The 19,921-nt window shown below is 36.3% G+C and overlaps 1 protein-coding gene across 5 annotated transcripts in view; it reads left to right on the top strand.

Annotated features, from left to right (window-relative positions):
* Positions 1-19,921, top strand: part of IQCB1 (IQ motif containing B1) — a 42,303-nt gene that overhangs the window by 4,490 nt on the left and 17,892 nt on the right. For all 5 annotated transcript variants that reach the window (XM_069554804.1, XM_069554795.1, XM_069554831.1 and 2 more), the window contains exons 3-9: positions 983-1,094; positions 1,315-1,477; positions 3,319-3,448; positions 6,800-6,893; positions 12,086-12,185; positions 16,695-16,873; positions 19,527-19,636. In XM_069554804.1, coding sequence (XP_069410905.1) covers positions 995-1,094; positions 1,315-1,477; positions 3,319-3,448; positions 6,800-6,893; positions 12,086-12,185; positions 16,695-16,873; positions 19,527-19,636 — 876 coding nt within the window. In that variant the 5' untranslated portion in view covers positions 983-994. The remainder of the gene's footprint in view (positions 1-982; positions 1,095-1,314; positions 1,478-3,318; positions 3,449-6,799; positions 6,894-12,085; positions 12,186-16,694; positions 16,874-19,526; positions 19,637-19,921) is intronic.

Raw genomic sequence — 19,921 nt, 5'->3', positions numbered from 1 at the left:
AACCCTGAGTTGTGAAGATCCCTTGGAGCAGGAAATGGTAACCCAATAGCAATTCCGGAATTCTTGCCTGGAAAATTCCATGGACAGAGGAGTCTGGTAGGCTACACACGGGGCCTCAAAAAGTTGGACACGACTAAGCACACAGGCACACAAGCTGTGTGCTACACACACAGGCTTGGATTAGCTCTTTTCTGCACACTTTCTCTTTCATGATAAAAGAAAATGAACTCCTAACCTAGTATTGTTGTGCAGATTAGAGAGAGTGAGTGTGAAACACCAAGCACAGTTTTGGACTCTTAGTGCACAATAAGCAGTACCCACTTTAGCTATCTAGTCAAGGCTATGGTTTTTCCTGTGGTCATGTATGGATGTGAGAGTTGGACTGTGAAGAAAGCTGAGCGCCAAAGAATTGATGCTTTTGAACTGTGGTGTTGGAGAAGACTCTTGAGAGTCCCTTAGACTGCAAGGAGATCCAGCCAGTCCATTCTAAAGGAGATCAGTCCTGGGTGTTCTTTGGAAGGAGTGATGCTAAAGCTGAAACTCCAGTACTTTGGCCACCTCATGCAAAAAGTTGACTCATTGGAAAAGACTCTGATGCTGGGAGGGATTGGGGGCAGGAGGAGAAGGGGACGACAGAGGATGAGATGGCTGGATGGCATCGCAGACTTGATAGACATGAGTCTGAGTGAACTCCGGGAGTTGGTGATGGACAGGGAGGCCTGGCGTGCTGCAATTCTTGGGGTCGCAAAGAGTCAGACACGACTGAGTGACTGAACTGAACTGACTGTAGCTGTTACACTAAGGTATAAGAATCTCTAACTTTAGAAATCCAAGTTTCTTCCTATAAGGAAGAAATGAGAGAAATCTAACTTTCACTTTTCAAACCAAGCCCAGCTATTGCCGTTTATGTTTCATATGTTGTTTAGGGGATGACCTAACTAAGGACTGTTGACCTTTATCTTTCTGATTCTGTTAAATATAGGTGGTATGAGAAATGAAGCCAACAGGTACAGACCCGAGAATCTTATCTCTGGCTGCTGAAGTTGCAAAAAGTCCTGAGCAGAATGTCCCTGTTATACTGTTGAAGTTAAAAGGTAAGAAAATCTTTTTTGTGATTGGCTAATTTAAGTAACAAAACAAATTCTATCATATTAGCATTTGTTTTTAATTTGTTCAGTGAAATCTTAACATTGTGATAAAGCAGTGATTTCTTCATTTTTAATGTATTTTTAGTTTTTCTTCAACTTACAGAAATACAGATAGCTCTTGCATTTATTGAGCATAAATAAGTTATCTTATTTCCTTTCGCCTTAGAAATAATAAACAACACACCTTTAGGAAGCTCAGAGTTGAAGAAAATCAAACAAGATATATATTGTTATGATCTCATTCAGTATTGCCTCTTGGTCCTCACTCAAGATTGTTCTCGTATCCAGGGTGGTTGGACTACAGTTTCCCAGCTAACACAGATATTAAGGTAAAATGAAGCAATAAGTCAGCTTTTTATTGAGAGATATAGTAGATTCTTATTTTGAAATTTACTTTCTTTTCTTAAAATCTTGCTAACAAACATTGACAACTGCTTCCATGGTATGTTATGGATGTATATTGTTCCTAACTGTACTTGTGAATATTTCACTGTCTAAAATTTCACTCCATAAGCTCTGCGAAGATGGTGATCTTGTCTCATGCTCACCACTGAATCCCAAGGACCTTACAGACTCTTTATTGACTAAAGAATATTGAAGAAACAAAGAGATTAAGACACTGGTTCTATACTGGAAAAACTTAACAGTAGAGATGGGATGACAATCATGTGGATTTATCATACAAGGCAGAATGAAAGAGGTGCTGAAATGAAAGGCATTTCAGGAGAGATACAGAAACTATTCATTTCACAGTATATTGATTTAGCTATCTCAAATTTATATTTCATTAGTAACCCAAATCATGCCAATAAATTTAGAAGCAGCATATACTGATCTACTGCCACGCTAGAAATTAAGAGAAAAAGAGATCAAAATCTTTATTTTATGTAGGAGGCTATAAAATAAGCCAGATGTTCTCAGCGTCTAAGCCACTTCCTAATTAGTAACTGAAAATGTGCAGTACTAACTGGATCTTAGTTTTTGAAACTGCTTACTCATAATTAAAGATACATAAAGGCCAGATTCAAGGTATACCATTAGATATACCTTAACAACTGTATATAATATTTTTATACCTTAATTTTCAAGATTATTTCCTGAAGTAAATAAGGCCTTATGTCTTTGTTTTGTTAGATATGTTAGTTCATGGAAATATTGATTGAGCTAGACTCTCAGAAGTAGACTACGCGTCTTAAGAAATCCACAGTTATGAATGTACAAAAATGTGTTTCATTTATTAACATTTTCAGTAAAAATAGTACTTTTAATTAACTTTAGAAATGAAAGGGAAAAGAGAAACTGATGCATGTGGGTGTAAGTCTCTTGACTTTCAGAACCAATATGCAAAAAAAAGGACCTATTAAGTTTTTAGTATACTCAATATGTAGTAACTGTTACACAAGCCTCAAGCATCAGTACTTACTCATAGAGTACAAACATAGAGACTGTTCTTGGATTGGGGACTTTTTTTGGTATTAGTTTGCAGAAATACTTTATTATTATTGAACCTTTTAAATATACTCATTTCATACCTAGGGGATGACTTTATGTATGGTTTCAAGAGGACCCACCATTTCTCTAAATGACCTTTCTTTGTCTGCTGTGGAATGTGTCTGCTAGAGTTTTTGCTGTTTGTCCTTCCGATGTAGGGAGTATGCAAGCAGATATTTTGCAGGTTTTAGGAAAGGAGATCTCTTGGAAAGAATTGGTATAAAATTAGAGTGTTCCATTTCCTAATCTGTCCCTTGTAGACTAATACTACCCTAGCTATTTTTCAGCTGTCTGATGTCTAAAATGTATCAGTTAACATATGTTATTCCCGAGTTAAATTCTCAAAGTATTCTATTGCTTTTAGAGTGTGTGTAGCCCATTCACCAAAAACTTGCCTCTCTCTTTATTGTGAGCCAAGTGTATTTTGTTTCCTGAAGAACTGACAAGTAAATTTTTAGAAAATAGATGTCCTAGCTCTAAATACAGGCAAAATTCACACCACTGTTCACTTATTAAAAAAGTTGTTACACTAACTGTCCATTAAAAATTCTTTATTGGCTTGACAACAAAAGAAAGATACTAAAAATTCTCATTAAGACACAGTGTCTAGAAGCCTTAGCATTTGTCTAAAATTTGCAATTGGCACAAACTGAGTCACAAACTTATGCTCTTATTTCAGCCATTGCTGTGTGGGCTTGGAACCAGGAGAAGATGCAGAAGAATTTTACAATGAATTACTTCCATCGGCTGTAGAAAATTTTCTGGTTTTGGGGAGGCGATTACAAACATGTTTCATCAACGCAGCTAAGGTATGTTTGTTTACTTAGGGGTTTGTGTTTGTAGCCAAAACTGTTTAATTCTTGAGATGATATTCCACATTGTTTTTCAGATGTGCAATATTTGGCTGCAAGGACAATTGGAGTGGCTTCCAAAGTGGCTCAGTGGTAAATGATCCACCTGCCAAGCAGGAGATGTGGGTGTAATTCCTGGGTCAGAAAGACCCCCTAGAGAAGGAAATGGCAACACGTTCCATAATTCTTGCTTGAGAAATCCGATGGACAGAGGAGCCTGGTGGACTATATAGTCCATGGAGTTATAAAAGAGTTGGACATGACTTAGTGATTAAACAACAACTAGAGTAATGGATTTAAACATTTTAGCTACAAAAAAACCTTTACAATTGAAAATTTTACAGTGCTGACTGAAGCATATTGTACAACACTATGCTTTTTGAAGTATCTGCTTTACTACTCACTTTTGAGCAACACCCATAGATATTTATTTCCATAGCATAATTTCTGTTTTAATTAATAGTAGAGGAAAGTATTGTTCTCTAAGCTCAAGGCTTTCTTTGTTAACTCCAGTGGTAAAGAAGAATAAAGGTAAACTTTCTATTTGCTCATTCAGATCCTCTCTAGTCAAAATATTTCAGCCAAAACATTTGGATTCATATCAGTCCAACAAATATTTCTTGAGTGAATTATGCTGAATACTATATGTACTTTTTTTTTGACCCATGGATTGTTTTGAAGTGTGTTGCTTAGTTTCCAGATAGTTGAGGATTTTCTTGATATTTTATTGTTACCGGTTTCTAATTTAATTCTGTTATAGTCAGATAACATACTGTGTCATTTCAGTCCTATGTCTCCTGCATTGGCAGGCAGATTCTTTACCACTGAGCCACCAGAGAAGCCCTGGATCTGATTTCTTTTTCTGGCTGTGCCAAAAACTTAACTCTGGATTCTTACACAAATAACTTGATTTCATTCTGCCTCTGTTTCCTCCTTTGTAAAATGAATTTCCATCTCATGAAGAGCTCAGACCATTATGAAAGCTTTATGTTTTCATCAAAGCATTTTTAATATTCCCCATTTAAAAGCAGTAATAATTAGATTATTTTCATTCATATTGTCCTTCAATACTTTCCATAATACTTTCCTATTTGTTAGGAAACATTATGGTGTTTGTATAGAGATAAAAATTTTTTTAATATATCCATCAAAGGGAGTAAATCAGCTACAAAATAAAAAGAAGGCCCCTTGACCACAGAAGAAATTAAAATTGGTGGATAAAAAGATGATGACAAGACAAAGAGGATTCAGTGCCCAGGCCCAGAAGGGCGCAGAAGTAGTGTCCAGAATCCAGGCAGGAAGCTACTGTCTGAGTCCGTGACTCAGGTGCCAGTGGAGCAGGTGCTGGTGTGATAGACAGGCTGGTTGAGCAGGAGGACTGGCTCTCTTTGCCTTCAAGGCCCAGCCTCTGCACCCATCCAGTTCCTCCTGTAGCACTTGTTTGTTGATGGGTTATCATGGCATCAGCAGCACAGACTAAAACAAAACAGTTTGGACTTTGGTTTTAAAATTAATTAAAATTCTGTTTCTGCTGTCAAAAAAGAATAAGAAAACTGAACTTATCTATTAATTCTATCTACCTAGTTGTTTGTCAGTCATATATATATATTTTAAAATCAGTTGGTATGTTGGTAGTAGAGTACGTAGTGGGACATACATAGGATTTTATGGCCTAAACTGAAAACTTGTTTACATATACATATATACAGGCATACATACATATGTATATATACACACACATACATTCATACATACATATATTCTATTTTTAAGAATAGAAAAGCACCTATGCCAGAATTTTGAAGTGACTTCGGGATAAATTTTGTTAACCAGTCTCAGAGGCCATGAATTTAAGGTTGACATTATCTGATGGACTTTTAAAAGAAAGTACTAATTTTAGGAACCCAGCAGTATCCTTTGAGATTGGTAGCAATGAAGATTATGTGCCCTTTCTTTCAGTGAAACTGGCTAAGGCAGTTTATTGGACTAAAGGGATTCTTGATCTAATGTGACACTTCTTTCTTTTTTGATTGTTGTTATATTTGTTAGTACATATCTGTGTAAGCACCTATCTAACCCTGCACTAGAATAATAGGAAGAAAATGCTTTCATTATTATAAAGAGTAACCATAGCAATCATATTTTTGCTGTTATTACTTTTATGCCATAGTACATTCAGAACATGGATGAGATTAATGGCCTTTATATTAACTTGGCAGTAAAATTATGTGGCCAGGGAAAGACAGAAGTGTGAATGTATTCTGTTTATTTCCCACTTTGACACATACTGTAATCTAGAATAATTCCTCACTCTACTTTCCAAAAGGAAAGAAGCAGAAAAAAATTGTCATTTATTTATTGGATAAATATTGATTTAACTGTGTGTTTAAACTGCTTTAGACACTGGGTGTATAGTATATAATGGGTGTTTCAGTTCAGTTCAGTCGCTCAGTTCCAACTCTTTGCAACCCCATGAATCGCAGCACACCAGGCCTCCCTGTCCATCACCATCTCCCAGAGTTCACTCAAACTCACGTCCATCGAGTCGGTGATGCCATCCAGCCGTTTCATCCTCTGTCGTCCCCTTCTCCTCCTGCCCCCAATCCCTCCCAGCATCAGAGTCTTTTCCAATGAGTCAACTCTTCGTGTGAGGTGGCCAAAGTACTGGAGTTTCAGCTTTAGCATCATTCCTTCCAAAGAACACTCAGGGCTGATCTCCTTTAGAATGGACTGGTTGGATCTTCTTGCAGTCCAAGGGACTCTGGAGAGCTAAATAACATGGTCTCATGCTCTCATGGAGTCATAGAGTAGAAGCTGCAACTGAAATACACTAAATGCTTTATATACTGACATCTATATGTGCGTATTGCAGTGATGTTCAACCCTGGCTGCATACCCTAGTCACCCACTTAATTGTGTAAAAAGTAGATGTCTAGACTTTTAACTTTGGAGATTCACGTTACAATATGTTTGAACTAAAACCTGTACATAGGAATATTTGTAAAACTCCATAGATGATTCTTATGAATGACTGGTATTGAAAAATCCCTAGTGTATCAACTTATAGTTCTTTTGCTTCTTCTATTGTCCCATTTGACCTCTGGATAGCAATCACTTCTGTTATGTATTACTAGCCTTAACCACAGTTTTTTTAATTAAGAAAAAAGCTTCAAGATTATATACCTCATAAATAGCTAAGATAGATCCAAAAACCTGGTCCTAAGACTCTCCAGAGAGAAGTCTATCTTTTTATTAATTAAAACAATTACAGTGAAGTCAATTCTTATGTGTGTGTGTCTGTGTGTTAAGGGTGAAGAAAAAGATGCATTACTACACTTTTTTGAAGTTGTGACTGATTCTCTCTTCTGGCTATTGGGAGGCCATGTTCAACTCATCCAAAATGGTAAGAGAAAAGATTTTTAATGTAACTGATAGTCATTGTAGAGTCACCTGCTATCAGTTTGATTTTTTTTTTTTCTAAAATCTACTTCATTAAATACATTTAAATAAAAGCACATTGAAATAACCCCATACACAAAAAGTTAAGGCAAATTTGGATATTCCAGCTTTAAATAGACAACATTAACAATAATATTACATTAAGGGGAATATTGCTAAAATAAAACTTTCTCCTTAGCTTTTTCTATGTAGCAAATTTAAGATAAGGCTTAATAATTTTAACAGTTTATTCCAGGGGAAAAGTTTTTTATGTTTGTTTCAAAGATTACAGTTGTATTTTAGTCTTAGTGTGTCAGAAATCCTTATGTAAAGAGTATAGATATGATTTAATTCACAGCCTAACTATTGAGGTAAGATTAAGCTTCTATATGGTGACATTTTACTAAACGGGAAAGTTACTTTATAGGCTATTTCTATACTTACATTGAAAAATATAAATATATGTTAGTTTTATGTTTCCTTAAGACTAAAAAGTAATTTTTAATAAGTGTGACAGTGTTCCTACGTTCTTGAAAGATTTACTGTAAGAAAAATGTAATGTATAGGAATAATATAAGAACATTGATATTTTTAGAAAGTAAAAATTGAGCTGAATATTAATATTTTATTTTTTACTTTCAGAATTATGCATGTATATCATTTACAGAGTCAGCAAGTTCCATAAGGATTATTTAAAAACACGCAAACACAGTCCTTGGCCCTCACACCTCTCTCCATTTCCCATTTTCCAAAGGCAATTACTCTCATGCTGAAATACTTCCTTTTAAAAAAAAGAAACATTATCTGTTCATTTCCCTTTATGAAAAAAATATTATTATAAACTTCTCTACTATAAGAACTATTTTACCAAAATGTAAAGTGCTTAGCTACACTATGGTATAATACTAAAAACCTAGTTAAAAGACAGCAGGAGATAGAATACGTGAAAAAAGTTTTAAATATGCCATATTCCTTTTCAAAATAATAGCTGTAACAAAAGTGACAATATTTCTCAGGTCAGTCTGTCAGTTTAAAACACCAATAAAATAGGTGTTAAATAGAATGTCCAGTAAGTTTTTCTCTCAAAAGAACCACTTCCTTGGAGAAATAGCTGACTGTATATAGGTATGAGGTAGAAAATATGCAAGGTAAGCCAGAAGTATCTTGAATACTAGATAGGAAAGAAGCAGTCAAAGTCTGTTAGGATTTTGTGAAAAGGACTCAGGAGCCAGCCTAAGAGGTTTCTGCTAGCCAGAAATGGGAAAATTGAAAAGTAATGAGGGTAATAACTACAGTGGATTAAAACACATCAATAGAGTGAGATTATTAACTTTAACCTTTTTACTATGGGAAGTAGAATAGTTTAATTAACCCCTCTGTACTCATCACTGAGATTCAATCATTATTGACATTTCTCTAATCTTTTTATTACTTATTTCCTGCCACAATTAGAAACAGTTACCATTAGAGTCTGCTAGGGAACCAATTCATTTTGAAAAATAGTAATAAATAAAGAGTCCATCATTTATACTGCCTTTTCTTACATATTGATGAGGAAAATTTTTTCTTTATAAACATATTCCAGCTAATAAGTGAAAAGGGTCTGATAGAATCATGCTATATTATAACCTTTAGTGAATTAATTATCCATCACTGTCAACATCTCAAAAGGAGAGATATCAGATATGAAGTGCCTCATTGTAATGTCTCATTATAACCTCACATATGACATGTATATAACAAAAATTCAAACATGAATCATTTTGATCCTGGAGCTCCAACTACCAATTTGTAGACGGTCAGAGAAACATTATGCCAGAGGAATGCAGTTAGCAAAAGTAAACTGGGAAGCTCAAAGGACAGTTGACATAACTGAATGTAGTTAGCAGAAGTAAACTGGGAAGCTCAAAGGACAGTTGACAGTTGCAAGGGGCAAAAGGGTAGAGTAGAAACCCATAGGTTAAAAGAAATTTGAAAGATAACTGGTTACATTGTGTGGCTCCTGTTTGGATCTCAGTTCAAATAAACTTCTGAAAATTCACCAAAAAAATGGCAATGGGAGCAGGGACTGGATATTTGATAAAATCAGGGAATCATAATTAGTTAGGTTAGATAATGGCTATATTTTATTTTTTAATAATTCATACATAATATTTTGGGAATATGTATTGAAATATTTCTGGGTAAAATTATTTGATGTCTTGGATTTGCTTTCAGATAAAATGGGAGGCAAGAAGTAGATAGGGTAGGTGAAACAAGACTGGCCATGAGTTGATCATTGTTGAAGTTGAGTGACTAATACATGCAGGGTCATATATACTACTCTTACACATGTTCGAAACTTTAATTTTAAAAAATTGGCAAATATCAGTTTTTGTTGGGAGACCAAATAGTTATCTGACTATACTTGAAAACAATATACTGCTGCTGCTGCTGCTGCTAAGTTGCTTCAGTTGTGTCCAACTCTGTGCTACCCCATAGACAGCAGCCCACCAGGCTCTGCCATCCCTGGGATTCTTCAGGCAAGAACACTGGAGTGGGTTGCCGTTTCCTTCTCCAATGCATGAAAGTGAAAAGTGAAAGTGAAGTTGCTCAGTTGTGTCTGACTCTTCGCGACCCCAAGGACTGTAGCCTACCAGGCTCCTCCGTCCATGGGATTTTCCAGGCAAGAGTGCTGGAGTGGGTGCCTTCTCCAAAAATAAATCTTATAATAAGATAAATGTTATTAAAGTAGAATAACTTCAACAAATTATTTTATCATATTTTTTCCAAAATAGAGAAAAGATATATAAACACTGCATACTACATGATTTCAGTGAATTCAGAATTAAAGGGTTATTAATAAACATCTTTGCTGCTGCTGCTGCTGCTAAGTCACTTCAATCGTGTCCGACTCTCTGCGACCCCATAGATGGCAGCCCACCAGGCTCCCCCATCCCTGGGATTCTCCAGGCAAGAACACTGGAGTGGGTTGCCATTTCATAACCAATGCATGAAAGTGAAAAGTGAAAGTAAAGTCACTCAGTCGTGCCCGGCTCTTAGCGACTCCGGGGATTGCAGCCTACGAGGCTCCTGGGATTTTCCAGGCAAGAGTACTAGAGTGGGTTGCCATTGCCTTTTCCAATAAACATCTTTAGGTAGACAAAAATAGAAAAATACACTTATCCCAGCTACAGAGAATTTTTTTGTTATTGAAAAATTAAAAAACCATAAAAATATTTAATAATATCAGGTTTTTGAAGTTGTTAGATTTTTTAAAATGTTATCTAGTGAAATATTGGATTATGTAAACAGAAATGAAGAACAGTAGTTAGTATGTGAAAGAAACCAAATATGTCCCCTCAGGAGACTGATGGAGAAGGAAATGGCAACCCACTCCAGTGTTCTTGCCTGGAGAATCCCAGAGACGGGGGAGCCTGATGGGCTGCCGTCTATGGGGTCGCACAGGGTTGGACACGACTGAAGCGACTTAGCAGCCGCAGCAGGAGATTGAAAGAGGAATAAATGTGTAGAAGCTAGGATAGTGTTCACAGAGCTGCCTTTCCAGCATACCTGATCCCACTTTAATTAAAATTCTAGTCAGTTAATGAACAAAGGACTATTAACTGACATTTAATAGGAATCTACACTGTTTCTAGGCAAACTTAGATAGTGTGTTGTCACCCTGCTTATTTAACTTCTAAGCAGAGTACACCATGCAAAATGCTGGGCTGGATGAAGCACAAACTAGAAATCGACTGCTGGGAGAAATATCAATAACCTCATATATGCAGATGACACCACCCTTATGGCAGAAAGCAAAGAGGAACTAATGAACCTCTAGATGAAGGTGAAAGAGGAAAACTGGCTTAAAACTCAACGTTCAGAAAACGAAGATCATGGCACCTGGTCCCATCATTTCAGGGCAAATAGATGGGGAAATAATGGAAACAGTGACAGACTTTATTTTCTGGGGCTCCAGAATCACTGCAGATGGTGACTGCAGCCATGAAATTAAAAGATGCTTGCTCCTTGGAAGAAAGGCTGTGGCAAACCTAGACAGCATATTAAAAAGCAGAGACATTACTTTGCTGACAAAGGTCCGTCTAGGCAAAGCTATGGTTTTTCCAGTAGTCGTGTACAGATGTGAGAGTTAGACCATAAAAGAAGGCTGAATGCCAAAGAATTGATTCTTTGGAACTGTGGTGTTAGAGAAGACTCTTGGGAGTCCCTTGGACTGCAAGATCAAACCAGTCAGTCCTGAAAGAAATCAACCCTGAATATTCATCGAAAGGACCAATGCTGAAGCTGAAGCACCAATACTTTGGCTACCTGATGTGAAGAGCCAATTCATTGAAAAAGATCCTGATGCTGGGAAAGACTGAAGGCAGGAGGAGAAGGGGATGACAGAGGACAAGATATTGGATATATCACTAAATTAATGGACTCAAGTTTGAGCAAACTCTAGGAGATAGTGAAGGACAGGGAAGCCTGGTGTGCTTCAGTCCATGGCATCACAAAGAGTCTGACATGACTTAGCAATTGAACATAACAACAACCCTGTTCTAGGACATTTTATAGTAGTCTGTGAGAGAGTTGTTAGTTTTAGCTTTACAGGGAAAGAAGTCAGATTTTCTGAGAGGTTAAGTGACTTGCATAAGCATGTAGTGCCAGATCTTCATAACTGGCTGTTCAGAACCTAAAAATTACAAACCAAATACTCTTCTGGGTAGTTAGTGATTTTATTATTATTTAAGAAGGTATTAGCAAATATGATACATTATATAACAGTTAAATTTTTAAGTACATGAGCTGCTGATTATAATCGTCTGAACTATTGCTATTCCTTCATATTCTCTTTTTCACAGAAAATGTGATTGTCTTCACTGAAATCAGTTAGAAAAGGAGACTCAGTTTAAGGATATGTTATATTTTATTTTTAATTTAAGGGAAGATAACGATACATTCTTAGCTTAGTATTTATTTGTAACTGTCCATAAAAATGGAATAACTGCCTTATTATGGTTATGGAAAAACCAAGTATAACTTTACTGCAAAGTATATCAAGGCAGGAAGTTTAGCAGAAATGCTTATGCTTTGATCTGGTTTTGAAAATACAAGTAAATCCCAGTTGTATCATCATAGAATCATAATCTTTCTTTTTTTCTCTTTTTTTAGTACTGAAAAGTGATCATTTCTTGCGCTTACTGCAAACTGATAATGTTCAAATAGGATCTACAGTCATGACTTTGCTACAGAACATACTACAGATCAATAGGTGAGTTGGCTTTATAAAATATATAGAATTTTTTATTTTTGATGAGAAGCATTATCAGTTTTACTAAAATCAATTGTATATGACATTTAAGAAGGTTTGTTATTACCATTGTATTTTTCAATGAATATAAAAAGTATAAAATACTGTAAAAGAAAGTTTATTATCGAATTTGTATCTTATTTCAGAACTTAAGATTTTAGCCCTATCTCAGTCTTAGAGAAGAAAAGTTACTGTGATATCTGAAGGAGAATATTGGGATCACGATAATAAATGACTAATCAAATAGCATCACTGACTTAATGGACATGAATCTGAGCAAACTTCAGGAAATAGTGAAGGACAGGGAAGCCTGGTATGCTGCAGTTCATGGGGTTGCAGAGAATCAGACATGACTTAGTGCCTGAACAATCATGTACTTATTTAGCAGACTGCAAGCTCAGTATTTGCCAAGTGCAATGCTGTTCTAGAGTATAAAAGAAGTAACAGACAATTTTTCCCAGGTTAAAATAGAAAGGCAGAGTAAACACTGTTGAAATCATTGATTTTTTTCAGCTCAATATGGATTTGTTAAGCATCTAGTATATGTGATGCCATCCAACCATCTCATCCTCTGTTGTTCCTTTGTCCTCCCGCCTCCATTCTTTCCCGGCATCAGGGTCTTTTCTGAGTCACTTCTTTTCATCAGGTGGCCAAAGTACTGGAGTTTCAGCTTCAGTATCAGTCCTTCAAATGAATATTCAGGACAGATTTCCTTTACAATTGACTGGTTTGATCTCCTTGCAGCCAAAGGACTCTGAAGAGTCTTCTCCAACACCACAGTTCCAAAGCATCAATTCTTTGGCACTCAGCGTTTTTTATAGTCCAACTCTCATAACCATACATGACTACTGGAAAAACCATAGCTTTGAGTTGGCAGACCTTTGTTGGCAAAGTAACGTCTCTGCTTTTTAATATGCCTTCTACGTTTGTCACAGTTTTTTCCCAAGGAACAAGCATCTTTTAATTTCATGGCTGCAGTCACCATCTGCAGTGATTGTGGAGCCCCAGAAAATAGAGTCTGTCACTGTTTCCATTATTTCCCCATCTGTTTGCCCTGAAATGATGGGACCAGGTGCCATGATCTTCATTTTCTGAATGTTGAGTTTTAAGCCAACTTTTTCACTCTCCTCTTTGACTTTATTCAAGAGGCTCTTTAGTTCCTCTTCGCTTTCTGCCATAAGGGTGGTGTCATCTGCATATATGAGGTTATTGATATTTTCCCAGCAATCTTGATTTCAGCCTGTGCTTCATCCAGTCCAGCATTTTGCATGGTGTACTCTGCATAGATGTTAAATAAACAGGGTGACAATATACAGCCTTGACGTACTCCTTTTCCTATTTGGAACCAGTCTGTTGTTCCATGTCCAGTTCTAACTTGCTTCTTGACCTGCATACAGATTTCTCAGGAGGCAGGTCAGATGGTCTGGTATTCCCATCTCTTGAAGAATTTTCCACAGTTAAGAAGTAGATGTTGTTCTGAAACTCTCTTGCTTTTTCTATGATCCAATGGATGTTGACAATTTGATCTCTGGTTCCTCTTCACATACTGAGATGAGTGCAGTTGTGCGGTAGTTGGAGCATTCTTTGGGATTGGAATGAAAATTGACCTTTTCCAGTCCTGTGGCCACTGCTGAGTTTTCCAGATTTGCTGGCATATTGAGTGCAGCACTTTCACAGCATCATCTTTTAGGATTTGAGATAGCTCAACTGGAATTCCATCACCTCCACTAGCATTGTTTGTAGTGATGTTTCCTCAGGCCCACTTGACTTCTCATTCCAGGATGTCTGGGTCTAGGTGGGTGATCACACTATCATGATTATCTGGGTCATGAAGATCTTTTTTGTACAGTTCTTCTGTGTATTCTTGCCACCTCTTCTTAGCCAAAACAGATTCAATATTGGTTTGTCCAACATAGACAGATATGTTCAGCAGGCAGAGAAATAAGAGTGCATGCAAAGATTTGTACACACAAATGTTTATAGCAGCTTTATCTGTAATAGTCAAAGACAAGACAACTCAAATGTCCACTGACAGTGAATAGGACTTGTGGAAGAGATCTGGACTAGAATTATGGACTTACAAGTTATCAGGCTATAAAAAGTATAGTTAAAAACATGAGAGAAGAGCTCAGTGAAAAATATGTATTGAGTAAGAAAAGAAATTGGCCCAAAATGGAATCCTAGGGAATAACCTTTTAGGGGTGTACTGGAAAGCCTACAAAGAAAACAGGAAAAAAAAAAAAAAAGGTCAAAAATCTGTAAACAGGGTGGAAGAGGACCAGAAGAACCTTTTTCCACAAAAGCTGAATAGTGGAGAATATCAGTTATAAACGTTCATGGTTATTTTTTCTAACTGGACAAAGGTTTATTTATATTGTTGAGTAAGAGTCTGTTTGCATTGCTCTCAGGTAAGAATCCTTGCCATTATTTGCTTTCTACAAGCCAACATCTACTTTTTTTTTTTCTTTTTTTAATTGGTAGAATATTGCTTTACAGTGCAGTGTTGGTTTCTGTCATACAACAACATGAATCAATCATAATTATATATATCCCCTCCCTCCTGAACCTTCTTCCTGTCCCCACAGCTCACTTCTCTAGGTCATCACAGAGGGCCAGGCTGGGGTCCTGTTGTTATATAGCAAATTCCCTGATAGTTGTAAATATGTCAATACCACTTTCTCAGTTCGTCGCACCCTCAACTTGCGTCACTGTGTCCATAAGTCATTCACTACTAAGTTGATCAGTACCATTTTTCTAGATTCCATATATATGCATTAATATATAATACTTGTTTTTCTCTTTCTGACTTCTTTCACTCTGTATATGAGGCTTTAGGTTCATCCACTTCACTACAACTGATTCAAATTAATTCATTTTTATGGCTGAGTAATATTCTAGTGTTTATACATATTCTTTTTTATTACATCTTCTTTTTTAATAATTAAATTTATTTAGTTTTAATTGAGGGATAATTGCTCTACAATATTGTTTTGGTTTCTGCCAAACAGCAACATGAATTAGCCATAGGTATACCTATGTCCCCTCTCTCTTGAACCTCCCTCCCACCTCCTTCCCTATCCCACCCCTCTAGGTTATTATAGAGACCCAGTTTGAGTTCCCTGAGTCACACAGCAAATCCCATTGGATCTCTGTTTTACATATGGTAATATATATGTTTTGTGTTACTCTCTCCATACATCCCATCCTCTCCTTCCTCCCCACCCCACTGCCCTATGTCTATAAGTCTGTTCTCTTATGTCCTATCTGCATTGCTACCCTGAAAATAGGTTCAACCGCACCATCTTTCTAGATTCCATATGTATGCGTTAATATACGACATTTGTTTTTCTGACCTAGTTCACTTTGTATAATAGGCTCTACGTTCATCCACCTCATTAGAACTGACTCAAATGTGTTCCTTTTTATGGCTGAGTAATATTCCATTGTATATATATACCACAGCTTCCTTCTGTCAGTGGACACCTAGGCTGCTTCCATGTCCTAGCTAGTATAAATACTGCTGCAGTGAACATTGGGGTACATGTGTCTTTTAGAATTGTGATTTTCTCAGGGACTATGCCCAGGAATGGGATTGCTAGGTCATACTGTAGATTTATTCCTAGTTTTTTTTAAGGAATCTCCATACTGTTTTCCATAATGGTTGTGTCAGTTTACATTCCCACCAACAGTGCAGGAGGGTTCCCTTTTCTCCACATCCTCTCCAGCATTTATTGTTTGTAGATTTTTTGGTGATAGCCATTCTGACTGGTATGAGGTGATACCTCTTTGTCATTTTGATTTGTATTTCTGTAATAATGAGCAATGTTGAGCATCTTTTTATGCAATATCTACTTTTACAGAATTGCAAAATATATTAATCAGTAATAAATGGATAATCAAAGGAACATACCCCTAGAAAATCATATACTCCTTGGTGGGGTGAGTAAAAGGACACCTAGTAATCCCTTTTGACTGTTTCTAAGTTTCAGATAATTTTTCATGACATCAGTAATGCAGCATAAAGTTGTTGTGTAATGATGGAATACTAAAAGAAAAATTTCCTCCTAAGTACGTGATAATTGATTTTCTCTAACATGTTTGTCTTCATCCATCATTAAGCAATGAACCATGTACTTACTGTCTTGTGATTTTCCTTTTATTATTGCTTGAAACTTTTGAACCATCTGTTTACTATTTTGCACATTAATCTTTCTCCAGTAATTGATTGCAGGTTTCTTTGACTACTTTGTATTCACTATTTTACTTAGCATGGTGGCTTACATACAATAAGAATTCAATTAGTTGATGTAATGTGATGTATTGTTGGAACTAAGCTAGCCACTTAAAATATTGGTTAATTTCCTGGATCAGGCCATAGACATTAAGTTGCTGCACCTTTTTTGTTTAATTTGTTGTGATAATGATGCATCATTTAGTAATGGTACATTTTTTATTCTTTTATTCTATTAGCGGTGATTTACTCAGAATAGAAGGGAAAATCCTTCATTCAATTTTAGATGAAGTTGTTTACAAACTTTTATCAACTCCTAGTCCAGTCATAAGAGGTACTGCTACAAAGCTACTACTGTTGATGGCTGAATCCCATCAGGAAATTTTGATTTTACTGAGACTAAGTGCCTGCTATAAAGGTAATACATTCTTTCTTTTCTTGAGATTTTTAAAAAGAACATTTTTATTGATGGTATATGGAAAACAAAATACCTGTGTTGGAAAAAGTCATTAACTAAAGTGTGCAGATAAAAACTCTGTCACAACAGGTAACAATTCAGGGGAAAAACTATATAATCCAGCCATCTTCATATCTCAACAGATGGCATATGATACTTTATTGAAGAGGTTACAATAAATAATTTGCTCCCTTCGACACAAAAGATTGTGTGTTGAATGTGCCATATATGTAATAACATAAGGACCGAAAAGATCAGTGATCTTCCCTAATTTTATTGAGAAAATAGAGCTTTGCTTGAGAGCTTGACAGCCTTTTAATCTTTACATCATTTAATAATTACTCTTTACCTCCTATACTGCCTTTCCTCAAAGACCAAAAAAATCCCCATCACCCCCAAAATCATGTGAATAAAAATTCAGAAACTTGAAAAGGAAAGGGTTCAGTGTATTACCATTACCTTATGATAGCTTTTCTTTAATTGAGCATTTACTCTATGTCAGATACTATTCTGCATACCTTATGTGTATTAGAATATTTAATCTTCATAACAACCCAGTGAGATGTTTGCTATCCTCATTATATAGCAGTGGAAACAATAAGTGTGGAACATGTAGGTGGTTTATCCAAAATCACTGTTTGTTTTTTTTTTTCCAACTGCTAAGCAAAGTTTAATGTGAGTTTTTATTTCTTTGTTAGGCAGTCATGAATTTATTACAGTATATTTTCTTATTCAGTATGGTCAAGAAATAGGTTTCTAGTTCATTAAGTATCTTATACTATATATTAATAATAATAATTTATCTTATATATTGGAGAAGGAAATGGCAACCCACTCCAGTATTCTTGCCTGGAGAATCCCTTGGACAGAGGAGCCTAGCCAGGCTATAGCCCATGGGCTCACAAAGAGTCGGACAAGACTGAGCAACTAACTATATTGTATATAAAATTTCAAGAATTAGAATACAATGTGATATATTTAATGGACTTCCCAGGTAGTAGTGGTAAAGAATCCGCCTGCCAATGCAGGAGACACAAGAGACACAAGTTCAGTCCTTGGTTGGGAACATCCCCTGGAGGAGGGCATGGCAATCCACTCAAGTATTGCTCCCTGGAAAATGCTGTGGACAGAGGAGTCTAGCAGGCTCCAGTCCATAGGGTTGCAAAGAGTCGGTCAGACGTGACTGAAGTGACTTAATACACACAGACGTGAGTGACTTAGCTTACTTGAGTCATTACTGTGAACTTTGTGGGAGAGAAGTGCCAGTAATAAAGCTCTCTAGATGATACTATGCTAGATACATATTATTTCTGTAATTTTATTTCTTCTGTAGAAATGTGAATGCCCAACAGAGTTCATTATAAAGGAATTCTATCTTAATCTGTCTCCCTTTCTTTTCTCAACAGTAGAACTTACTTAGTTTCCTCAAGATATTTTACAGTTATTAATACTGCTGAGAACTTGAGTCTTAAAGTAGAAGACATGGAAAGACCCATATATTCCTATGCTGTGCTTAGATACTCAGTTGTGTCCAACTGTTTGGAACCCCCTGGACTGTAGCCCGCCAGGCTCCTCTGTCCATGGGTATTCTCCAGGCAAGAATACTGGAGTGAGTTGCCATTTCCTCCAGGGGATCTTCCCAATCTAGGGATCTCAGGTCTCCTGCATTGCAGGCGAATTCTTTAGCATCTGAGCCCCCAAGGAAGCCCAGTTGTACACCAAGCCCATTCTCTTGCTTATGTGTATTGCACACATACATTATAATAATCATTCCTCCATGCCTTAGAAATGGGCTTCCCTGGTGGCTCAGAGGTTAAAGCATCTGCCTGGAATGCTGGAGACCCGGGTTCGATCCCTGGGTCGGGAAGATCCCCTGGAGAAGGAAATGGCAACCCACTCCAGTACTCTTGCCTAGAGAATCCCATGGAGGGAGGAGCCTGGTAGGCTACAGTCCATGGGGTTGCAGAGTTGGACACGACTGAGCAACTTCACACGACTTCACACGCTCACATGCCTTCGAAATAGTACTTATTTTGTAACTTACATTACTACTCAGTTTTAATTTGGGATGGAAGTGCAGTATTTTAATGTTATAACACTTCTATAATAAATGCTCAGGAGCCTATTAATTAACCCCATATCACATACATTGTTGATATTTTTATTTAATAATGACTTCTTTTAATTAATAGTAACTAATAGCCTGTTTCAGTACTTCCACAGGATAGGCATTTACTCAGTATATATTCAGTATCTTTAAAATGTTCTCATGTAAGGTATTTATGTTGGAACAGGAAAAAATATATATATATAACTCTACCCTTTGACTTACCATAATGATTCCACTCTCCCTGTTTTTTCTAATTAAAGAGATTGACTAAGCAGATTTTGCATCAGATCTCACAAGTGAATACCCCAGAACTCTTAGGACAGTGGAAAATCTTAAAGACCTCTATCTAGAAGTTTTTGAGAAAAGGAAAAAGAAAAATCATGTGATTAATCTTGTTATTTTCATTTGTTTCTAAACTAGACATTTTAACCTCAAATTAATTCTGATAAGATAATAAAATCATATTTTATTATTAATAGCTATGCTTTTGTTATTCCATTTCAGGACTTAGAAGTCTACTAAATAAACAAGAACCTGGGACAGAGTTTAGTCAAGAACTTAGACAGCTCATTGGTCTTTTAAGCCCTAAGGCCTATCAGGAAGTAGAAGACCAGGTATTGAATTATAAAAATAATTTGCATGATATTTACTAAAATTTCAGTAAACACTTTAGTTTGAAAATACTGGCTAGTAGTAGTCTCCTGAATCTTGTATTTGCTTTGTCTCCCCCTTCCTTTACTTATTCTCCCCTAAAATCCAGAGCAGCTATAGTTTGATGAGAGAAGTTGTTTTATGGTTTAAATTTTTCACTCTAGAGCCTTTTTTTAAAATCTATACAGAGTCCTTTGTATCCTTGTATCTTTGAATAAGTGAAGCTAAGCATCAGAAGTGAAGCAAAG

Source organism: Ovis canadensis, chromosome 1 (genome assembly GCF_042477335.2).
Source record: "Ovis canadensis isolate MfBH-ARS-UI-01 breed Bighorn chromosome 1, ARS-UI_OviCan_v2, whole genome shotgun sequence".
Taxonomy (NCBI): domain Eukaryota; kingdom Metazoa; phylum Chordata; class Mammalia; order Artiodactyla; family Bovidae; genus Ovis; species Ovis canadensis.
Note: the sequence above shows the minus strand (reverse complement) of the source record. Positions and strands in the feature narration are given on the sequence as shown.